Source organism: Phoxinus phoxinus (genome assembly GCF_949152265.1).
Source record: "Phoxinus phoxinus genome assembly, chromosome: 11".
Classification (NCBI taxonomy): Eukaryota; Metazoa; Chordata; class Actinopteri; order Cypriniformes; family Leuciscidae; genus Phoxinus; species Phoxinus phoxinus.
The window spans coordinates 27,534,724-27,552,599 of record NC_136886.1 but is presented as its reverse complement, the minus strand read 5'-3'; the positions used below and the strand labels follow the sequence as shown (position 1 = coordinate 27,552,599).

General features: G+C 36.3%; 3 protein-coding genes across 5 annotated transcripts; all 3 read left to right on the top strand.

Annotated features, from left to right (window-relative positions):
- The first annotated feature begins 235 nt into the window (after positions 1–235).
- On the top strand, positions 236–5,979 carry pnkd (PNKD metallo-beta-lactamase domain containing). Its single transcript, XM_079628965.1, has 9 exons — positions 236–688; positions 1,118–1,233; positions 1,313–1,425; positions 1,778–1,836; positions 2,617–2,709; positions 2,807–2,973; positions 3,214–3,300; positions 4,791–4,906; positions 5,319–5,979. Exons 1-9 carry the CDS (start codon positions 528–530, stop codon positions 5,490–5,492), a joined length of 1,086 nt encoding a protein of 361 aa, XP_079485091.1. The 5' UTR covers positions 236–527; the 3' UTR covers positions 5,493–5,979.
- A 114-nt stretch (positions 5,980–6,093) lies between these two features.
- Positions 6,094–9,052, top strand: catip (ciliogenesis associated TTC17 interacting protein). The gene is made up of 10 exons (XM_079628962.1): positions 6,094–6,230; positions 6,377–6,445; positions 6,894–7,079; positions 7,202–7,257; positions 7,393–7,479; positions 7,586–7,753; positions 7,872–7,996; positions 8,209–8,285; positions 8,403–8,491; positions 8,795–9,052. Exons 1-10 carry the CDS (start codon positions 6,218–6,220, stop codon positions 8,978–8,980), a joined length of 1,056 nt encoding a protein of 351 aa, XP_079485088.1. The 5' UTR covers positions 6,094–6,217; the 3' UTR covers positions 8,981–9,052.
- A 359-nt stretch (positions 9,053–9,411) lies between these two features.
- On the top strand, positions 9,412–17,593 carry casp8 (caspase 8, apoptosis-related cysteine peptidase; the record flags this gene model as incomplete). 3 transcript variants are annotated; one of them, XM_079629347.1, is made up of 10 exons in its annotated part: positions 9,412–9,581; positions 10,974–11,278; positions 11,474–11,579; positions 11,793–11,937; positions 12,030–12,088; positions 12,755–12,782; positions 12,864–12,919; positions 13,446–13,563; positions 13,654–14,173; positions 15,411–17,593. In XM_079629347.1, the coding sequence occupies 9 exons, from the start codon at positions 10,980–10,982 to the stop codon at positions 15,538–15,540; spliced, it is 1,461 nt and encodes a 486-aa protein (XP_079485473.1). In that variant the 3' UTR covers positions 15,541–17,593. The 3 variants fall into 3 exon arrangements, with proteins under 3 accessions (XP_079485473.1, XP_079485474.1, XP_079485472.1); XM_079629348.1 differs by having other exon boundaries at positions 9,444–9,581; positions 10,977–11,278; positions 15,411–17,587; XM_079629346.1 differs by lacking the exon at positions 9,412–9,581 and having other exon boundaries at positions 10,968–11,278; positions 15,411–17,587.
- Positions 17,594–17,876: the final 283 nt, after the last annotated feature.

The following is a 17,876-nucleotide window of genomic DNA, read 5'->3' as shown; positions in this document are numbered from 1 at the left end:
GCAGGTGGAGTCAAAAAAAGAGTCTGAAACATATTGCGTTTAACTAATCTACAAAATAGTCGTTGTACCAATAAAATCGTGCTTTGGCCCTGAATAAAATCAAAACGACACCTAAATAATCTTGTTATTGTTATATAAGTTAACCCCAAAAAAACTCTGTCGAGGTGTGGTGAAGTTGACACACCCAACCAAAGCTACACCATATTTGTATTCTTGAACAAGCTGTCATTTGTGTTCGTTCGGTCGCTTCCGTTTTTTTACACCAGGTGGTGCTAAATTGAAGTTCCTACTTTTCAGCAATTTCTCATTTTAAAGGGATAGTTCACACTAAAATGTAAATTATGTCATCATGTTAACAGTCTATGAAATGTTATCTCCCAATAATAATAGCTGGCAGACACAAATAATGCACCAAAAAAAATGCATGAAGATATAGAAAAAATAAAATACGAGTCAAAGGAGTTACTTCTGGCCACTCGTAGTTGTACCTTTTATTTGCGTCATCGTCGACAGACACGCCCTCTAGAATGGCGCTTCCGGACTGGACAGTGTATTTACTTTGTATTGCTTCAATATGTGGAGGGTTTTACATCTGTCGTTATCCTAAATGCTCCAGAAAAAGTGCATGGAAAAACAGTCCTATCGGTAAACTGATGGCTCGCACAGAGAAACCACTGTTTTGGATAGCGTAAGTGGCTTATTTGGCCTGCTGCTGCAGTCTGTTTTATGTTTACACAGGCTACTGTTTTTATCCACACTATCGTAAATTATGTTTACCTAAACAGTTTTGTTAGTGATATTGAAATATAAACGATTTACGTATGTAGACGTTCCCTTCAGTGAATGTCACTGATTTCTCATTTTATCATGGTCAGTGATTAATGTTCCTAATAAAAATTTAACGTTACTTACAGTAAAATATAAAACGTCAACACCATGGTTAGATCAATGGAAATTATGCTTTCTTATCAAACAAACTAGGGTACTTGTGATGAAATTCAGTAGAATTTCTGGCCAAATATCATACTAACTATTATAAGTATTCCAATGTCAGGGGGTGGGGGACAATTTAATAGGGGAACCTGCATTAAACACTCCTCTTTAAAAACACTTCCAGGTACTCTCTGTATACGCGGACCAAACTTGGGTACATATTTCATAAGAGGCAGATGAAGAAAGCACGGGAGCGGTACCCCACTGGCCACTCCAGAACTCAACCTACTATAATAAACGGTGAGCAGAAACACCTTTTTCCATCATACACTCAACAGCTGATTACCAATAATTAATGTCACACTATTATTTTCAACAGGCATCAAGATAATACCAGTACCCATCTTATTGGACAACTACAGCTATGTGGTTATTGACACTGCATCCAATACGGCTGTTGTGGTTGATCCCGCCGACCCTCAGCCTGTTCAGGTTGGATTCAAAACAAGTTTCAGAAATAGTTTTCTGGATTATATATCTTACTGTAATGAAATTGCCAAACCCATGTGGTTTAGTGGAAATTACTCCCTCTTACTCACCGGTTTACCAAAATTGTGGAAGATGGAATAATTTTCAGTTATTTTTATTGGAAATCTGTCATTGTAATGGACAGATTCCAGGTTTTCATTCTCACAAATGCAAAAGCACAGTTGTAATACCAAAATATTTACATGAAGAGATGCTTTCTGGCCATGTGTCATATATGATATTAAACAGAGCCCTAGATTAGTTTTTTTTTTTCATTTCTCATCTTATTTCATGGTCTGTCTTCACACCCATACAGGCATGTCTAGAGGAAGAGGGGGCGGCATTACAAGCTGTTCTGTGCACGCACAAGCACTGGTAAGACCAAATTTGAAGATACCAAATATATATACAGTCTGAATGCTGCACAATGAATGTATTAGCAGCAACTATGACAGAATGACACTCTAGTACCACTTACTGCATCACCCATCAATGTTGCATTCAGAATGATTTATTTGTATTTGTATTTTTATTATGAAGATCATTTTAGCGTTGTAAGATCACATTGCACCAGTTCTAAAACACATGAGGCATCTAACAACCTTTAAAGGGATAGTTCACCCAAAAATGATTAAAAAATTATATTGTTTCAAACCCATAAGATTGGGTTCCCCACTTTGTTCATCTTTGGAAGACAAATGGAGATATCTTTAATATTCTCACATTTTCCCCCATCCATTGAAAGTAAACACAACCAAAATGTACATGCTTCACAAATTACAAAAAGAGAAGACATCCATATAAATAGACATCTAGATAAATCTAATTGAGGGTTTTTCTTGACATAAATGCACATGCATAGAGCACATCAAAAATGGTAAAGTGAGCATCTCTCTTCAGAAGACTTCGATACTTTTATTTGTTTTTTGAAGCTTGAAAATGTTGGTTGCATGGATTTTCAATGGTTGGACAAAAATGATGTAAGAATATCTTAATATGTGTTCTGAAGATAAATGCAAGTATTATGGGCTTAGAATGACATGAGGGTGAGAAAAGAATAGAATTTTAATTTCTGGGTGAACTTAACCACATAAAGATTGAATAGCTAAACAGAAATTAAATCAAAGTATTTATATACATTTTTTCCCCAACCAGGGACCACAGTGGAGGAAACAGGGCTCTAAAGAGGCGCTACAGCTCCTGTCGAGTGTATGGGAATGCTATGGACAACATTCCAGGCCTCACACAGTCAGTACCTTTGAATGTATAATAATTTCAGATGACGTTGGGTATTACTTGAGAGCATGAGACGGACCACTTAAATATTGATATTTTGTGAATTTAGCCCCCTTTCAGACAAAGACACAATAGATTTTGGAACTCGGCTCCACTTCAAGGCCTTCTTTACACCTGGGCACACAGTGGGTCACATGATCTACCTGCTCGATGGCCGGGTGATCGGTGGTCCCAGCAGCTTGTTTTCAGGGGATCTGGTATTCCTCTCTGGATGTGGTATGTGTGGCATTAAACATTGTTATCTCCGTTTGTTTTTAAAATGTCATTGTATAATTTTTGTTGAAAATATTTGTAGTGTTATTGTTCCCTGCCTTCAATGTTTGACATTCAGTGTACAAATGCTTAAATTACGATTTACCCTATAACGATGCACAGCAAGGCATGTCAACCGCAAACAAGAATTCTCAAATCCAGCTAGGTCTATTTAAAGCTCTAACTCATTTCCAACCCTTGTAGGGAGAATGTTTGAAGGTAATGCCTCAACTATGTTGTCATCTCTGGATACTGTGGGATCGCTGAACGATGAAACTCTGCTTTGGCCTGGTATGAAAACACATTTCATTTAAAAAAGAAAAGTCTTTTTTTGTAGTCTTTTCACACTTGAAGTTGTTAACAAGAGTCAATTTTGTCCTTAGATTATTTGTTTCATGTTTCAGACTGTTCATACTTATAATAAATACTGGATAGTCAGTTATTTTGGGTTTATTGGAGAAGTACAGAACATGTCTCTTCATGACTCCAATTGAAGCTTTTACCGGTATTTTTGAACATTTCCCTTAGGCGCTGAAACTAAGCACAATGCATGAGAGTGTCTGACTCTGCAACTATATAAATTGTATTAATTATTTATGTATTTATGGCATTCTTGCACCACATTTAGGGCTTTTTGCACTTGAAATAGTTAACCCTGGGTCATTCTAAACCCTGGATAATTGGAATCCTGGGTTATTTTGCTTCACATTTCACACTGCTCATAATTTACCCGGGGTTAGTTCATCCTGGGTATTCATTAACTGACGTTTTACTCTGTACATTCCTAAACCCTGGGTAACGTTCTTATTTGTATATTTGCAATGTCATTGATTGGATGAGCCCAGCATGCAACCTGTTTACATAAAGGCATAATACATAAATCATGATACATAATGTAGCATTGCGCATCCTTATATTATATTGTCGACTGTATTTTTTTTTCTGAATGGGTTTTGCGGACTATAGAGGCAAGAATTAAGCTGTGCTAACCCTACTCCAGAACAGGGTTTTATAACCCCAGGTAAAAAGCAGTGCTAACCCCGCTTCTAAATTACAAGTGTGAAACGTTGCTTTACCTGGTTTTGGTTGGAAATTTCAGAAGTGAAGACCAGGAGACATGGATGTATCTTCATTGAGAACATGAGCTGTTGGCAGCATTGTAGTTATTTTGGTTTTAGGAGGCAGTGCTTAGAAAATGGAGACAAAGTACCTGGGTGACGACCTTAAACTAAGCATGCAATTGACGTATCCAGGTATAGGAACTCTAGTGTTACCAGTCCTAATCCAATCATCATAACTATTCAAAGAATGGGATAGAAGCTCCAAGAGACATTAAAGACAAAAGGTGTCTCAGCAATCTGACTCATTTGTCTTACAATAAAGAGAACAGGACTGGCAGGAATCTCTTGCTAAAATCATTACTTAACAGAATCTTTCATCTGATGTCATTATCTTTACATTAAATGTATTCACAATTTTCTATTATCTATCTAAAATCTAATTTGTCCTGTGATGTTGGATCAGCAGATCTTAAATGTGTAATCCCACAGGTTTAAAAGCGGGGTTTAGAACGACGATAATAAGTGTAGTGTAAAAAGCCCTATTTTGAATCAAATGCTGAATTTAACCCAGGGTTAATTGTAATGTGACCAGCCTTTTTGTCATTTTTCGTTTTTGTGCACGACTTTTTTTGGTTTCATGCTTTTGTAAACTAGCACTTGGGTGTGATTCTAAGGAAAAGCTTCATGTTCATGTTAATAAAGTTGGTCTTTTTTTCTCAGGACATGAGTATGCTGAAGATAACCTTCTGTTTGCTGCTGAAGTGGAGCCTTGCAATGTTGTACGGGAGCAGAAGCTGCAGTGGGTGCAGCAACAGAGAAGTCAGAGATTGTGTACAGTAAGGAAGATGAGAATTCTATTAAAAATCCTCCTATCAAATAAGGCCAAGATGTCCAAGACAGTCCAACATAATTGTTACATTTCGAGACATTAAATAATATTAAATAATCTAAATACTATTCCGACCAGCCAAGCTTGATTAGGAATAGTTCACCCAAAAATGAGAATTCTGTCATCAATTACTCACCCTTATATCGTAATTTATTTTTCAATCTTTTTATGAACATTTTGAACCAGCAGAGTTTTGGGTGAACAGATTTTAAGCGACAAAACTCATTTCATTAAAAATATCTTTTGTGTTTCGAAGATGAACGAAAATCTTATGAGTGACATGAGAATTAGTGACATGAAAATTAAAAATTTTGGGTGACCTTACCCTTTTAATGTAATTATCTCTCCTCTTCATACAGTGTCCATCCACTCTAGCAGAGGAGAAGCAATACAATCCTTTCCTGCGGAGCCACTCCCATGATCTCCAGGGGGCTCTGGGCCTGGAGCAGAAGCAGGACGAGGACTGGACATCATATCGCGCACGTGTTTTAGAGGAGCTGCGCAGACGGAAGGATATTTTTAAGGACCGATAAGGCTTTTATCCACTTAAATTTGGATGTTGCAACCACTGAAACCATTCCAAGCTAAACATGTACTGCTCCCTACATATAAATTGAGATGGATTAAAAGCATTAACTTAATGTGAATTTAAACAGTGACCTGAAAAGAGAGTGAAGTTGACTTGGGCATTATTTTGTATACAAAAATAGTTTCTTTGAACTTTAAGTATTTGGTAGACTCTGAAAGGCATAGTTTGAAATGAAAAATATAAAACAATTTCTTGATTTTTCTTCTTCTTTTTTTTCTTGCCTTGACTGTGTTGGAGCTGTTCCCTTTTAAAATGACCAGCTTTTTGAATAACAATGGTACCACAAGCACTGATATTTATGTACGTGTTGTCATAATAAACCCATGAATTATTAACTAATATGTCTGTATTCCATGTGTTGCACTGTGGAAATATTGTGGAGCGATTACAAGAAGGTTTACGACAGTTGTTAACAACATCGTTACCAAGGAAACCAAAGATGCTAATAAGTTGGAGGCATGAATGAAAAACACAAATAGACCCTAACGTTAAATAAAAAGGTTTAAATGGCTAATGTAGCTGCTGTTAGTAGTTTGGGCTGTTTCCTGTCGTGTTAAAGCCATAACGTTATGTGTCAGTTTGTAGTTGATTCTGTTTATTCTGCTTTTTAATAGCATTAGCAAAGTAGCTCGTTTGATAATTTGCAGAAGCACCGATCTGTTAAAAGCAATGTACAATCCAGGTAACGTGATAAATAAACAAAGACGCGCGTAGTTTTAAAATTATCAATATTATTGAGAATATCGATATTATATATGAAGGTCACAGTTAGGCAATTATTTTGAACTAATGCTGTGATAATCTCTGGTTTTATCTGGACTTTCTAAGACATGGAGGAGAATGAAAACGAAGAACTGAAAGCTTCAGTTAATGCTGTGGAGTTTATTCACGGCATTGGTAAGTAATTTCTTTCTTTTTTTTCATTGGTAAGTAATTTAAACATGATTATGATTTAATAAATGACATCACTTCTAAAGTTTGCCTGTCAGAGATGCTATTTTAGGGTCAGGGATCTGTTAATGGCATCAAGGTCCTTCACGGTCATAAAGTTGCACTGTATACCTACTAATATTGTTTTTCTTCTTTTTATGTATAACTTGAACAGTATATATAATTTCATTTGCTATGATAACTTGGCAGGATGGAGGCTTTGTGCCAGTATTGATAAAGCATGAAGCACTGACATCTACAAATGTGTCTTTAACATTGAATGCACTGAATATATTTTCAAGTATTTTCAGATCCACTAACTCTGATCACCATAAACAAATCTTCAGTCAAGAGACTAACAGTGCGTGATTGCAATGGACTTCTAATAGCAAGCCACTTCTGCTGTCACGTATAGGATCCAGGGATCTGGACGATTGTTTGTTTGCGGATTCACTTGTGACTGTGTCAGATTCGGGCAGGGAGCTGGGAGACTTCTCTGTGAGCGTCACCAAGGCGAGCTACAACGAGGAGCTTTGCTATCTGCTCCATGCCAACAGTCATGGAACGATCGATGACATTCCTTGTGGCACATCCATTGAAGGTGTGAATTATTTCTTCTCTTTGTTATTTGTTAGTGAGAACACACATGGCATTTGTATCATTTTCTCAATCTTTCCTTAAAGTTTGTTAAACTCTGTGTTTGTTCCCTTGTGTTGTTGCCAGCCTACATATCCAGAAAGCTTGAGATACTGGAAGAGAATCATCATGAATATGTAAAGGTATCTTTTCTATCAACTATCGAGCATGTTGATGAAAAACCTATTTATTCAGTTTAATATTATATAAACAATAAATAAAATAATCAAAATCAGAATGTAAAGCCACCCAAATCTGAGGTGTTATAAACATTCCAGCTGGAAAAGCAGACGGTGGACCGGAAGGTACATATTGTTAGACAGGATGATCAACTAGTGGTAAACAGGATCATCTCAGAGAAAGAGGTGAGTACCATTCTGCACAACATTATGTTGAATACATGTACTTACCATAAATATGTGGGGGGAAACAAGTATAATGAAATTTCTCATCTTTTAACTCATTCTTTAGGGAGTTAAGACTCAAACCCACACATTTCCATTGAGTTCTCTAAAAGGCTTTGTGTCTGAGGCGTCCAACTTCCTGATCCTGCGCATTCTGGCTCGGCAGAAGACTGTTCCAGAATACATGACGTTCCTGTCATTTGATGCAGATGCAGTGCTTTCTAAATCAGTTTATGTAAGAGATTATTGCTTATAGTTCAACCCTGGATGTTATTTATAGGCCATATGAACAGTACATGATTGAAGGTGGTGGGCTGTTTATTATTTTTGCGTGATCCACTTGTTTGCTTCAGAGAGCACTTGGGTGGAAGAAGCAGATGATTGGGGAAGAGTTAGTCGATATCTTTGGGATTGAAAGGACTGTCTCCTCTGCAAAGGACTCCCCAGCAACTTGGCATTGCTACTTCATGCCTGATGGGTAGAATGCTCTCTTCGTTTTTTGCTAAAAAGATAAACTTGTCATCTGTTTCTCATAAGAGTGGATGATAGCTGTTGATTAGCGTCCTTCAAACAAAACCAAAGCTGCCATACATTATTTAAAAACACAAAGCTTTTTTCAGCAGCGACAGAAGTTTGAAAGATTTTACCTTTGTTTGAACATTAACGTTTCCTAAAATATTTTACACTTAGGCATCTGGCAAGCAGAGTGCAGTTGGGCTCACCTGCAATTATGAAGCTACTGCATTTGCCTTTCTTGCTCGATGGAGGTTTGAAGACTTTAACACTTTGCAGTCTGCTCCTTTGTGATCAGAAGTAATCTTTAAACTTTAAAATAAACTAATTATGAATCAAACAAAAGGTTTTGCTTGTTCCTTTTTTTTTAGTGGAGAAAGACCACATTCCTGTGTTTGAGAAGAAGCCACTCATCTGGGAGGAAGATATGGAGCTTTACTCAAGGTTTCTTGACAGAAAGGTGCCTATAACTGTTCATAAGCATTTAACTGATGCCATATATCACTCAAGGATATCAGGAATATGTAGTATTGCTTTGTGTTGTGTGATAATTAATTGTTTAAAAATAATTGGTTATTAAAATATACTGTCAGGTCCAAGCCCATGTTTGAATTCTGGGTTTCAAAATCTTTCAACCTGAAAAAATAAATTATTTTAGAAATTTAAGGAATTTAACACAAAGTACAACATAAAATAAAGGTCAATTTTAAGCAAACTTTATATAAGCAAATGTGTGACTCATTGTCACATGTTTATGACACAGGAGGAACTCAAAGCGGACTACTCCTCCTACATCAGACAACACCCTGAACTAAAGGCTTTAATGGCAGACTTCCTGCAGTTCCTGCTGTTGAGAAAACCTCAAGACATCTTCTCCTTTGCTCGTGACTTTTTTGCACCCTTTGCCTCTCAAAGTCCTTCAGGAAAATCCCAAAATGACTCCCAATAATTTCCATAGGGATAATAAACACTAATAAATTGTGTGATGTAGCAGAAATTGAAAATAAAGGTTTTCTTCTAATAATGCCTTGGTATAATGACTATGCTTTTTTGAATGTACTGTAATAGTATTTGATTCATATGGATGAACAGATCCTAATGTTGAGAGACACTGTAGATTGGTAGTGCAGTAATAAAGAAATATTGCACATATAAAACAATACCTAAAACAATAAACATTCTAGCGTGTAAAACATTCTAGCTTGTCTTGTCATAGAACATAACTAATTTTAATTTAACTTTATATAGAAAATAGCTGAAGAAGTATTTATACTGATATAAACTCTTTATTTGTTTTTCTTCAAGTCAAACTGTCGGTAAACCAAGTATTTCTTTAGAATTCCATGACTCAAAGATAACCCCCAGAAACAACACATTTGTGAACACACCCTTATGTCACTTCCTGAGTTCCTGTTTAAATTGAGGAGGCTGAAACAGAAAGTAAAAATTGCTTTGGAAACAGCTTTAGCATGTAACGTTAGATCAGACTGTATTGATTTTTGGTACCACGAGTGTTTACGTTGATTTTATTTCAGTTGGATGTTGTAAAGGTAAGTAGATTTTTGAGAATTTTCGTTGATTGTTCGTTCGAGTTCAATTTCATGGATGTGTTTTTCAAAACTTAGTTTAGGGTTCGTTTGATTAGCTGTAGCATTGTAGCTCTCGACTCGAAGAACAATGTTTTTTTTAGGGGGTAAAAGTTAGTTGACAGGAAATTACAAGCAGTGGCAGTAGTGTCGTAAAGTGTGACATTATACACTTGATCTAAAACTATGTTTTTATACTTGTATAAATGTTATACATTTCGTACTACACTTGTTATTGCTAGTTTTAAAAAATCTTATTTTCAAAAAAATCGAACTATCAGGTCAGGTGATTTACAAATAGGTCTACTACGTGACGAAAAATTCACTCTTAACCAGATAGTCCTACGTGTGTGTTTCTCTTAGTAGTTTTATATGATAAGATCAAATACCTAGTTCAAAACTTATTATGAAATTAGTATTCTCTTTTTCAAACTAAAATTCCATTATCGTATTTTATATCTGTGAACACAACAAAAACACAGGAAATAGGCTACATTAAGCTATCATGGTTTTTAACGCTGTATTCTTAGGACAATATTTTCATAAATGTTGGGTTGGGCAAGTTGAGACATGTTTTGAACTTGATATCAGAGTAAAAGTTCACAAACTGGTCTTTTTGTTTAAAGGAATTAAAGAATTGAATTGGATTTAGAGAAGATGTAGTTGTTAAGTAATCAATTGAAACTATTTGCAAATAATACTTTATTAAAAAAATATGACCTACATTGATTCGCTCATGAGTATGTCTATGTCAAAAACCTACAACGTTTCTTGTCTGTCATATTCAGTTTTGAATCACATGAATCATGTAAATAAGCATATTTTCAATTCACAACAACAACATTTGATTAAAAAGATTAGCAATTGGCATCACTAGATAATTATACATTTAAAATGTGTAGATCTTTACAAATGATCAAAGTCCCTTAAGTCTTTGATTTTTCTACGCATTCTTTCACTGTTACAACTTAAGCAAAGCATCATGTTGGAATTAGATTTTAGCACTCATTTTTTGTGAACTGTATGTCCCGTCTTCTTTGATTTGATTGGACATCTTGATCATTTTGACATTGCCGAGCACTGTTAGACCGCTGAGGCAGACCGGCCTAAAAATGTAACTTGTAAATATTTTTTTGTCATCCTAAAAATAAATAGAGTAGTGTTTAATAGAGTGCATGCAGCATCAGGAATATCAAATATCTGAGGAGACGATTTGGTCACGTCTAATTATTGGAGGGGAATTGTCCCCCTCAATGTCTATGGTGGTTTCAGTCCTGTCACAAAGTATGGGCTTTCTAAGGTTGTTTAAAATGTTTTTTTCTTTATTTCATTGACTTGCTATTTTACATTATGCAGCAGAATATGGATCCTCTGAAGCTTCACGAGATTGACGAGAACCTGATAGGTACTGATGTGGCCCAGCTGAAGTTTCTGTGCATGAACCTGATTCCCAAGAAGCGTTTGGAGACGGTGATCGATGCCAAAGACCTGTTCCAGCGACTGGACGAGCAAGCACTGCTTGATGACCAGCTGCTTGTCCCTGAGCTTCTGATCACAATTGGGCGTCTTGACTTGCTTGGTATCCTGAAAACTTCGAAAGAGGAAGTGGATAGAAAACTGCTAGAACGTGACATTTCTAGTAAAGGTGTCTCACCCTACAGGTATGAAGAAAATCCCTAACCATCCGTAGATGTAGATTACTACAATTAAAAATCCACTCTTAAAGTGATTGTCTGATAGAGATAAGCAATATGACGTGCTAAACAAGATCCATAGAAGTCAAGAACACTGTCAATATCAAATCGTTTTCTTGATGTCACAATGTGTGTCTTGTTTTGTTTTCCTCTTCTCATCAGAAAGATGCTTTTTGAAATATCTGAGGACATGACAGAAGAAAACCTTCGCTCTGTAAAGTTCCTTTTGGTACCGGTACTTCCAAAGGCAAAACTAGGATCATCGGCTGTGAGTTTTATCTTAAGACCTGAAGTTATAATGTTAGTGCAGATTGCACACAAATAATAAATTATTGTGAAAGAGGAATATGCAATTGCTGATAAAGAACTACTTCGACTGCAAAACCTAGCTTTGTAAATGAACATATTATTTTTCCCATTTTATTTAATTACAGTAATTATGGGTTGCTCTTTAACCTGTTGTTTTATTTGAACCATACAGTCACTTCTAGATGTTATGATTGAGATGGAAAAGCAACAGAAGCTTGGGGAAGACAACCTCCATGAACTTTACAATATTCTAATGGAATGTAACAAACAGCTGGCCTGTAGAATAGAGGATTTCCAGAATATGGACCCAGAACAAGGTTACTGATAAAACCAAATTAATTCTCTATATCTGCTCTTCTCATTTATCCAAACATGTACAACAGTATTTTGTTTTGTTTCATTTTTGAAGAGACTCACAGACTCCCTCTACAGGAAATGTTAAATGATGAACAACTTTCTTTACCCATTGTAAGTAAGCCAAATCTTTGTCACACATAGCATGACACAAATCATTCTCATAATGTGGTTATTTTAAATTTTAGCGGTCTGGTGATCCCTGCCAAGGATTTATTTATTTTGCCTAACTGCTTTGAAATGGTTAATTTGGTAAATTTTAGACAGGATATGTTAAGAAAATGACATGCAAATGAAATGAATTACTAGGAAGTTTATTAACACTTACGGTAATCGTCCTTCTCCAATTTTCACCTCAAAATTTTGGGTAGGCTGTGCCTCCTTTGCCTCCCCCAATGAGCCGCCACTGATCTGGGTAATCTTAGAAAATTTGTAAAAACATTTACTCTCAAAATCTAAAGCAGTGTTTCTCAACCAGACTTTATATTGACCTTCAAGTGGTGAGCCAACAGAGAACCAAATTATTAGTAAAAATGTAAAAACTATTATTAGATTCTTCTCAGAAAACCATGTTTATCATTGTTGCATGTGACCCTGTTTTAATGTAGTCCAAGTCATATTTCATTGCCTTGCTTAGTGTCGATGATTTTAGGATTAGGGAATGTTACACAACCTGTCAATATTGGCATCACATTCCAATACAGAATGCAATGATAAATATACTGCAATTTAACGTATGATAATTGTTTCTCTTTCCTTCACATCGTGCCGTCAACACAGCAACTGAACATCGAGAGAGTGGAAGGAGGTGAGTTTTATATTTTACATTGCTGAACATGAATGGTCTTTTTAAATGTATCTATCTCTAACCTTATATGCTTTTCCTTAGAGAGAAGAGACTCTTCTGTTGGCTCGCTTTACACTGATTCAGACACTCCACCCAGGGTAAAAAAGACAGATTACTTTTTATTCTTAATTGTTTCATTGTTAAATTATGATTGAATGACAAACTATTTGATGCACCATTACTATAGATGTTTATTTCTATGGTTTCACATTCCTGTGTAAATGACAAACAAATGCTCAGCAGGCAGCACTTCTGGGTTCTGGTGAAAAGCTGTTTTATGTTAGCGCTTCACTCAAATTGAAATGAAAATGAACAAAATGGGTTTGAAAAAGATAATGATTATTTAAGGACACATCAAGGATTTCACATCAATTATGATTCATTTATGGATCAGGGTCATTATGATCAACTGTTTTAATAGAACCCAATAGTCCCACAGCTGATAGATTTGATTTTCATCAAGGCATAGGACATACTAGTAACAAAAGGCTGTTTTTAATTTCCATAGTTCCACCGCTGAGACAAATAGGATTTAACAATGATCTTCTATAAATAAGATGTGTGATTGTTGTGTACTGGCTATTTGTGTAATATGTAAATAAATGTCATTTTAATGTGATTTAGTCAGATGAATATTATTCCATGACTCAGCGGCCTCTTGGATTTTGTCTAATCATCAACAACTACAGATTTGAAGAAGCGACCTCATTGAGAAAACGTGAAGGCACTATGAAGGACAAAGGTATTTTGGGTATTAACCCTTTTTTATCTCATTTGTATTATTCCTTAAAATTGTGACTTCTAAATGAACACTTTCTCTCTATTTCTGTAGATGAGCTTTTAAGCTTGTTTCAGAGAATGCATTTCGAGGTTGAGGTGAGGGAAGATCTGCGAGCCTCAGATATAAGAGCTGTGATAAAGGAGTTTGCAAAAAAGGATCATACTCAAATGGGCGCTTTCGCCTGCTGTGTCCTCTCGCATGGAGAGAAAGGCGCGGTGTTAGGCACAGATGGGATACCCGTTGAAATCCGTGAACTCACACAGCCTTTTGCTGAATGCCACACACTACCCACCAAGCCCAAGCTTTTCTTCATTCAGGCTTGTCAGGGTAAGGAGAACCAGTACGGTATATGGACAGCAGATGGACAAGAGAACGATACAGAAGAAAGCACAATTGACGAAGAAAGCAAAATTGAAGAAGATGCTTCCGTTCCTGCAATGCGCAGGGTTCCCCTTGAAGCTGATTTCCTAATCGGAATGGCCACAGTAGAGCAATACATGTCCTATCGCCACACTACAGAAGGGTCTGTCTATATCCAGGAGCTCTGTAGACAGCTGCAGAACTGCCCCAGGTGAGTTAAAAACATAGGACTCAATCATGCCTTGAATGAAAGATATACACATGACTTCTTAGATGTGCCTTTGCTGGGTCTGTATAAAGTCATGTTCTAGTTCTGTGATGTTTACTTTGCAGTCTTTATAGCCTGGGAAAACCCAGACCACTTCCGGCAAATTTAGATTTGCTCTGCAAGTGGGTCTGGCAAAGAGCCCATTGAAACCCATTTCCAATCCGTCGAAATCGCGGCACCAATCAGAAACGTTGGGGCGGGCTTTACACGATGACGACAGAGCAGAGACGGTGACTGACGCAGATTTTGCACATTACAAAGATGGATGCCGCCGTGGAACATCACAACATCACTCGTTCGAATCAGCTATCGCGTCTGTTTCAAGCGATTTAAAATGGTCATTTTCGTTAACACAAACAGAGAATTGCTGAGAGTCTCGAGATGTTTCTCCGTCGCTCTGCATACGTCATGTCATTCATCGCTCTGATTAGTTTTAGATCTATCCGACGTCCGTTGGTGATGCCCCTGTGGAAATGAATTGTCTATGGAGCTTTGCCAGACCCTTACTCAGTTACAACTGAGAGTGGTCTGGGTTTTCCCAGGCTACAGTCTTTAGTTTCCACCAGTCATCCCATCCATTTCCACCAGTTTGGCCCATTTATGCAGATTAAGAAATGCTATTCAGACATGCACTTTCATTCAAAAGTTTGGCGTCAGTTTTTGTTTTGTTTTAAAATAAATTTTTATTTTTTATTCAGCAAGGACATTATGAAGGACACAAGGAATTATGTTCTTTGTGATGCGAGGGGAAATTATTTGGCAATGCTTTTGCGTTCTCTCGTAAAAGGGAACGCAAGACATATTTCCAAATAATTTTTCCTCCCATCTCATTTTTTTTTTTTTTTCACCATGTCGAGCTCCAGGCCCCTCCAATGCCTCTGGGCCCCCCTACACACTGTGCTCCTTTTCCGCTCCTAAGTGACAGCCCTGTTTACTCTACACTTCAGAGAAAATGCAGTGAGCACCAGGGAGGCAATAGAGAGCCTGTCTCTTTCTAAACCTTACTTCAGTAGTGTCTTTACTACACAGTGTTTGTCAAATACTTTCTTATTTGTATGCCTTTTAAAGATACACTGCCTCCCTTGCCTCCTTGGAGAAAATGCTCCTGTTGAATATTCACGATGGTTTAATTTAGATGATGGATCCATATTAAAGTCTGCTTATCTGCTTTTTCTGATAGAAACGAGGATATCTTGTCCATCCTGACAAAGGTAAACCGTGAAGTGAGCTTCAAAGTTTTGAATGGCTTCAAGCAGATGCCTGAACCTCGATATACCCTCACCAAGAAGCTGGTTCTTCCCATGGACTGAAGCTGCTGATTGACTTTTGGTATGACTGGATTTATGCTGGACAAGTTTACATTATTCTGTTACTCAGAATATATATTAATCTTTCAGGGAGGATCGAGGCACTTTGGTACTATAGTCATATTGATCTTGCTATCTCTTAGAGTCTGGTCTTAATTATTAAATAAGGTTTTGAGATTGTTTACTGCACAGAGTTATGGAATTTGGTTATGTTTAAATAAGAGTAAAAACATTTATATTTGTTAAAGGGCACAATTATTTTTAAAATATATCATGTGATTTCTATACCAGCAGTCTAAATAATGTAGTTTTGAATGCTGTTGTTAATGCAGATCTATTGATATTTCTGAAAGAACTAAAAACCTAGAGAGTATAAATTTGTTAAAGACTTTAAAATGGTAAGAAATAATTGATGTATAGAAAATAATAAACTAATTAGACCTTCTTAAAGTCTTTTTTTTTTTTTTGCCTGCAATTTTAAGTGTCATTTCTTTTTCTTAGATTTTAAAAAGGGAGAGTTATTTTGTTAAATATGACATTTCTAATTTGTAAAATGTTTTGTAGGAATATTGAATGTATTGACTGTTTCCTCAAATGACAGGAGTATTAATGTATTAAGACTTCAAATACTTTAAGGGCTAGGGACATATAGGAACATTTGATCATTAATGGTTGTTTTTCCAAACCAATTTTGTTTAGCTAGTTTTATCGTATGGGTTTTATGTTTAACTAATAAAACAGTGTTTTATTTGTGGTATAAGTGCTCGCACTCTGTTTGAATAATGCAGTCCTTTATAGAAATTATGATTGAGATGGAAAAGCATCAAGCTTTGTGATGACGACCTGGTTGAACTTCACAACATTTTGTAACCATGCGAGTATCCTCATACGCATTGGAATACATATACATATGTTTAATACCATATCACTTTAATTTTAAATCTTTTGGTTGTGTTTTCTTCGGATTTTGGTGGAGTATAGGGTAGGCCTACTGTACATCACCCTCTGTGTGAATAAATATGTCCTTACTGAGAACTTAACTCTTAAACGTATGCGTTCAAACAAAATAATTATTGTAGTAATTAAATACCGACACATGTTATGGTGGCTTGGTGTCTGTCTGAAACCGGTTTCATAAGAGGGTACTTCATATAAAATTGCTTGACTTCCAGGCTTTGGTTTCTTTTAAAGCTATGGTTTCTTTCAAAGCTATTGTCATGCTATACCTGAACCAGGTCATCTGTTGCATGCTCAATAATGAAGAGCCACTGCTGGCTGTTGGCCGGTTCACAGACAAGGCTTAAGCCTAGTCCTAGATTAGACAAATCTTAAAATAGGTCACTGCCAGTAATGTTTTTTTTTTTCTAACGCACATGTATAAAAGTCACTTAAATGTCCTAATTAAAACTAAGGCCTTCATCTAAACCCTGTCTGTGAAACCGGGCCTTTGTTTAGAGGAAACACAGGCATATATCATCCCACAACATCTTGACCTGGGATTTTCAAACTGGAGCCCTGGGTGCCCCTGGTGGCTTCAAGAGGGTGTTAGGAGTTCCATGAAAAACTTCAGAGAAAAATGTTGTAGAGATTAATAATAATAAAAGGTATTATAACAAAATAAGCTATGCAATTTGACATAACTGAAGTTTTATTCTGATTTCTGGTCTTTAATGATGAGATTAATGGCTCTTTAGTTTGTTTTTATGCTTCTTTTGAAATTTATATATCTATCTATAGTGTCAAATTATTAGAAAATAAGAATAGAAAGTACTCTATATTCCAGACATATATATTTTATTATTTCAGTTTGTTTGTTTTCGTTTACTGTATAAATGTACACAGTTAAGAAAGGGGTCTCTCGTAAAGGAACATCATATTTAAGAGTGTGTCGCGTCAAAAAGTTTGAAAAACCCTGCCATGGCTTGTTCGACTTCATACAGTATGGGGTTAGAATTGTTGCATTATTCTAAATAAATAGATTGTGATTCACAAACAAATGTAAAAGTTTCATAAAAAATATATACACAACTCACAAATAAATAAAATGAGATTTGCCAATAAAAAAATATATTTACAAATGTTTTTGTCACAAGCACAACTCTGCCTGGCATTTATTTGTGAACCGCTTTCTGTGCATTTGTAAATCGCTGCAAACATTTGTGGATTTTGAAAAACTTTTTAGCGTCGACGTAGCCTGGGAAAACCTTCTCTGTTGAACTTTCTCTGCAAGTCCGCCCATTCAAGCCCATTTACAACTTTTCCAAATGGAGGCACCGATCACAAACTTTGAGGCGGGCTTGGCACGATGACGATCGCTCTGATTGGGTTAAGGTCTATCC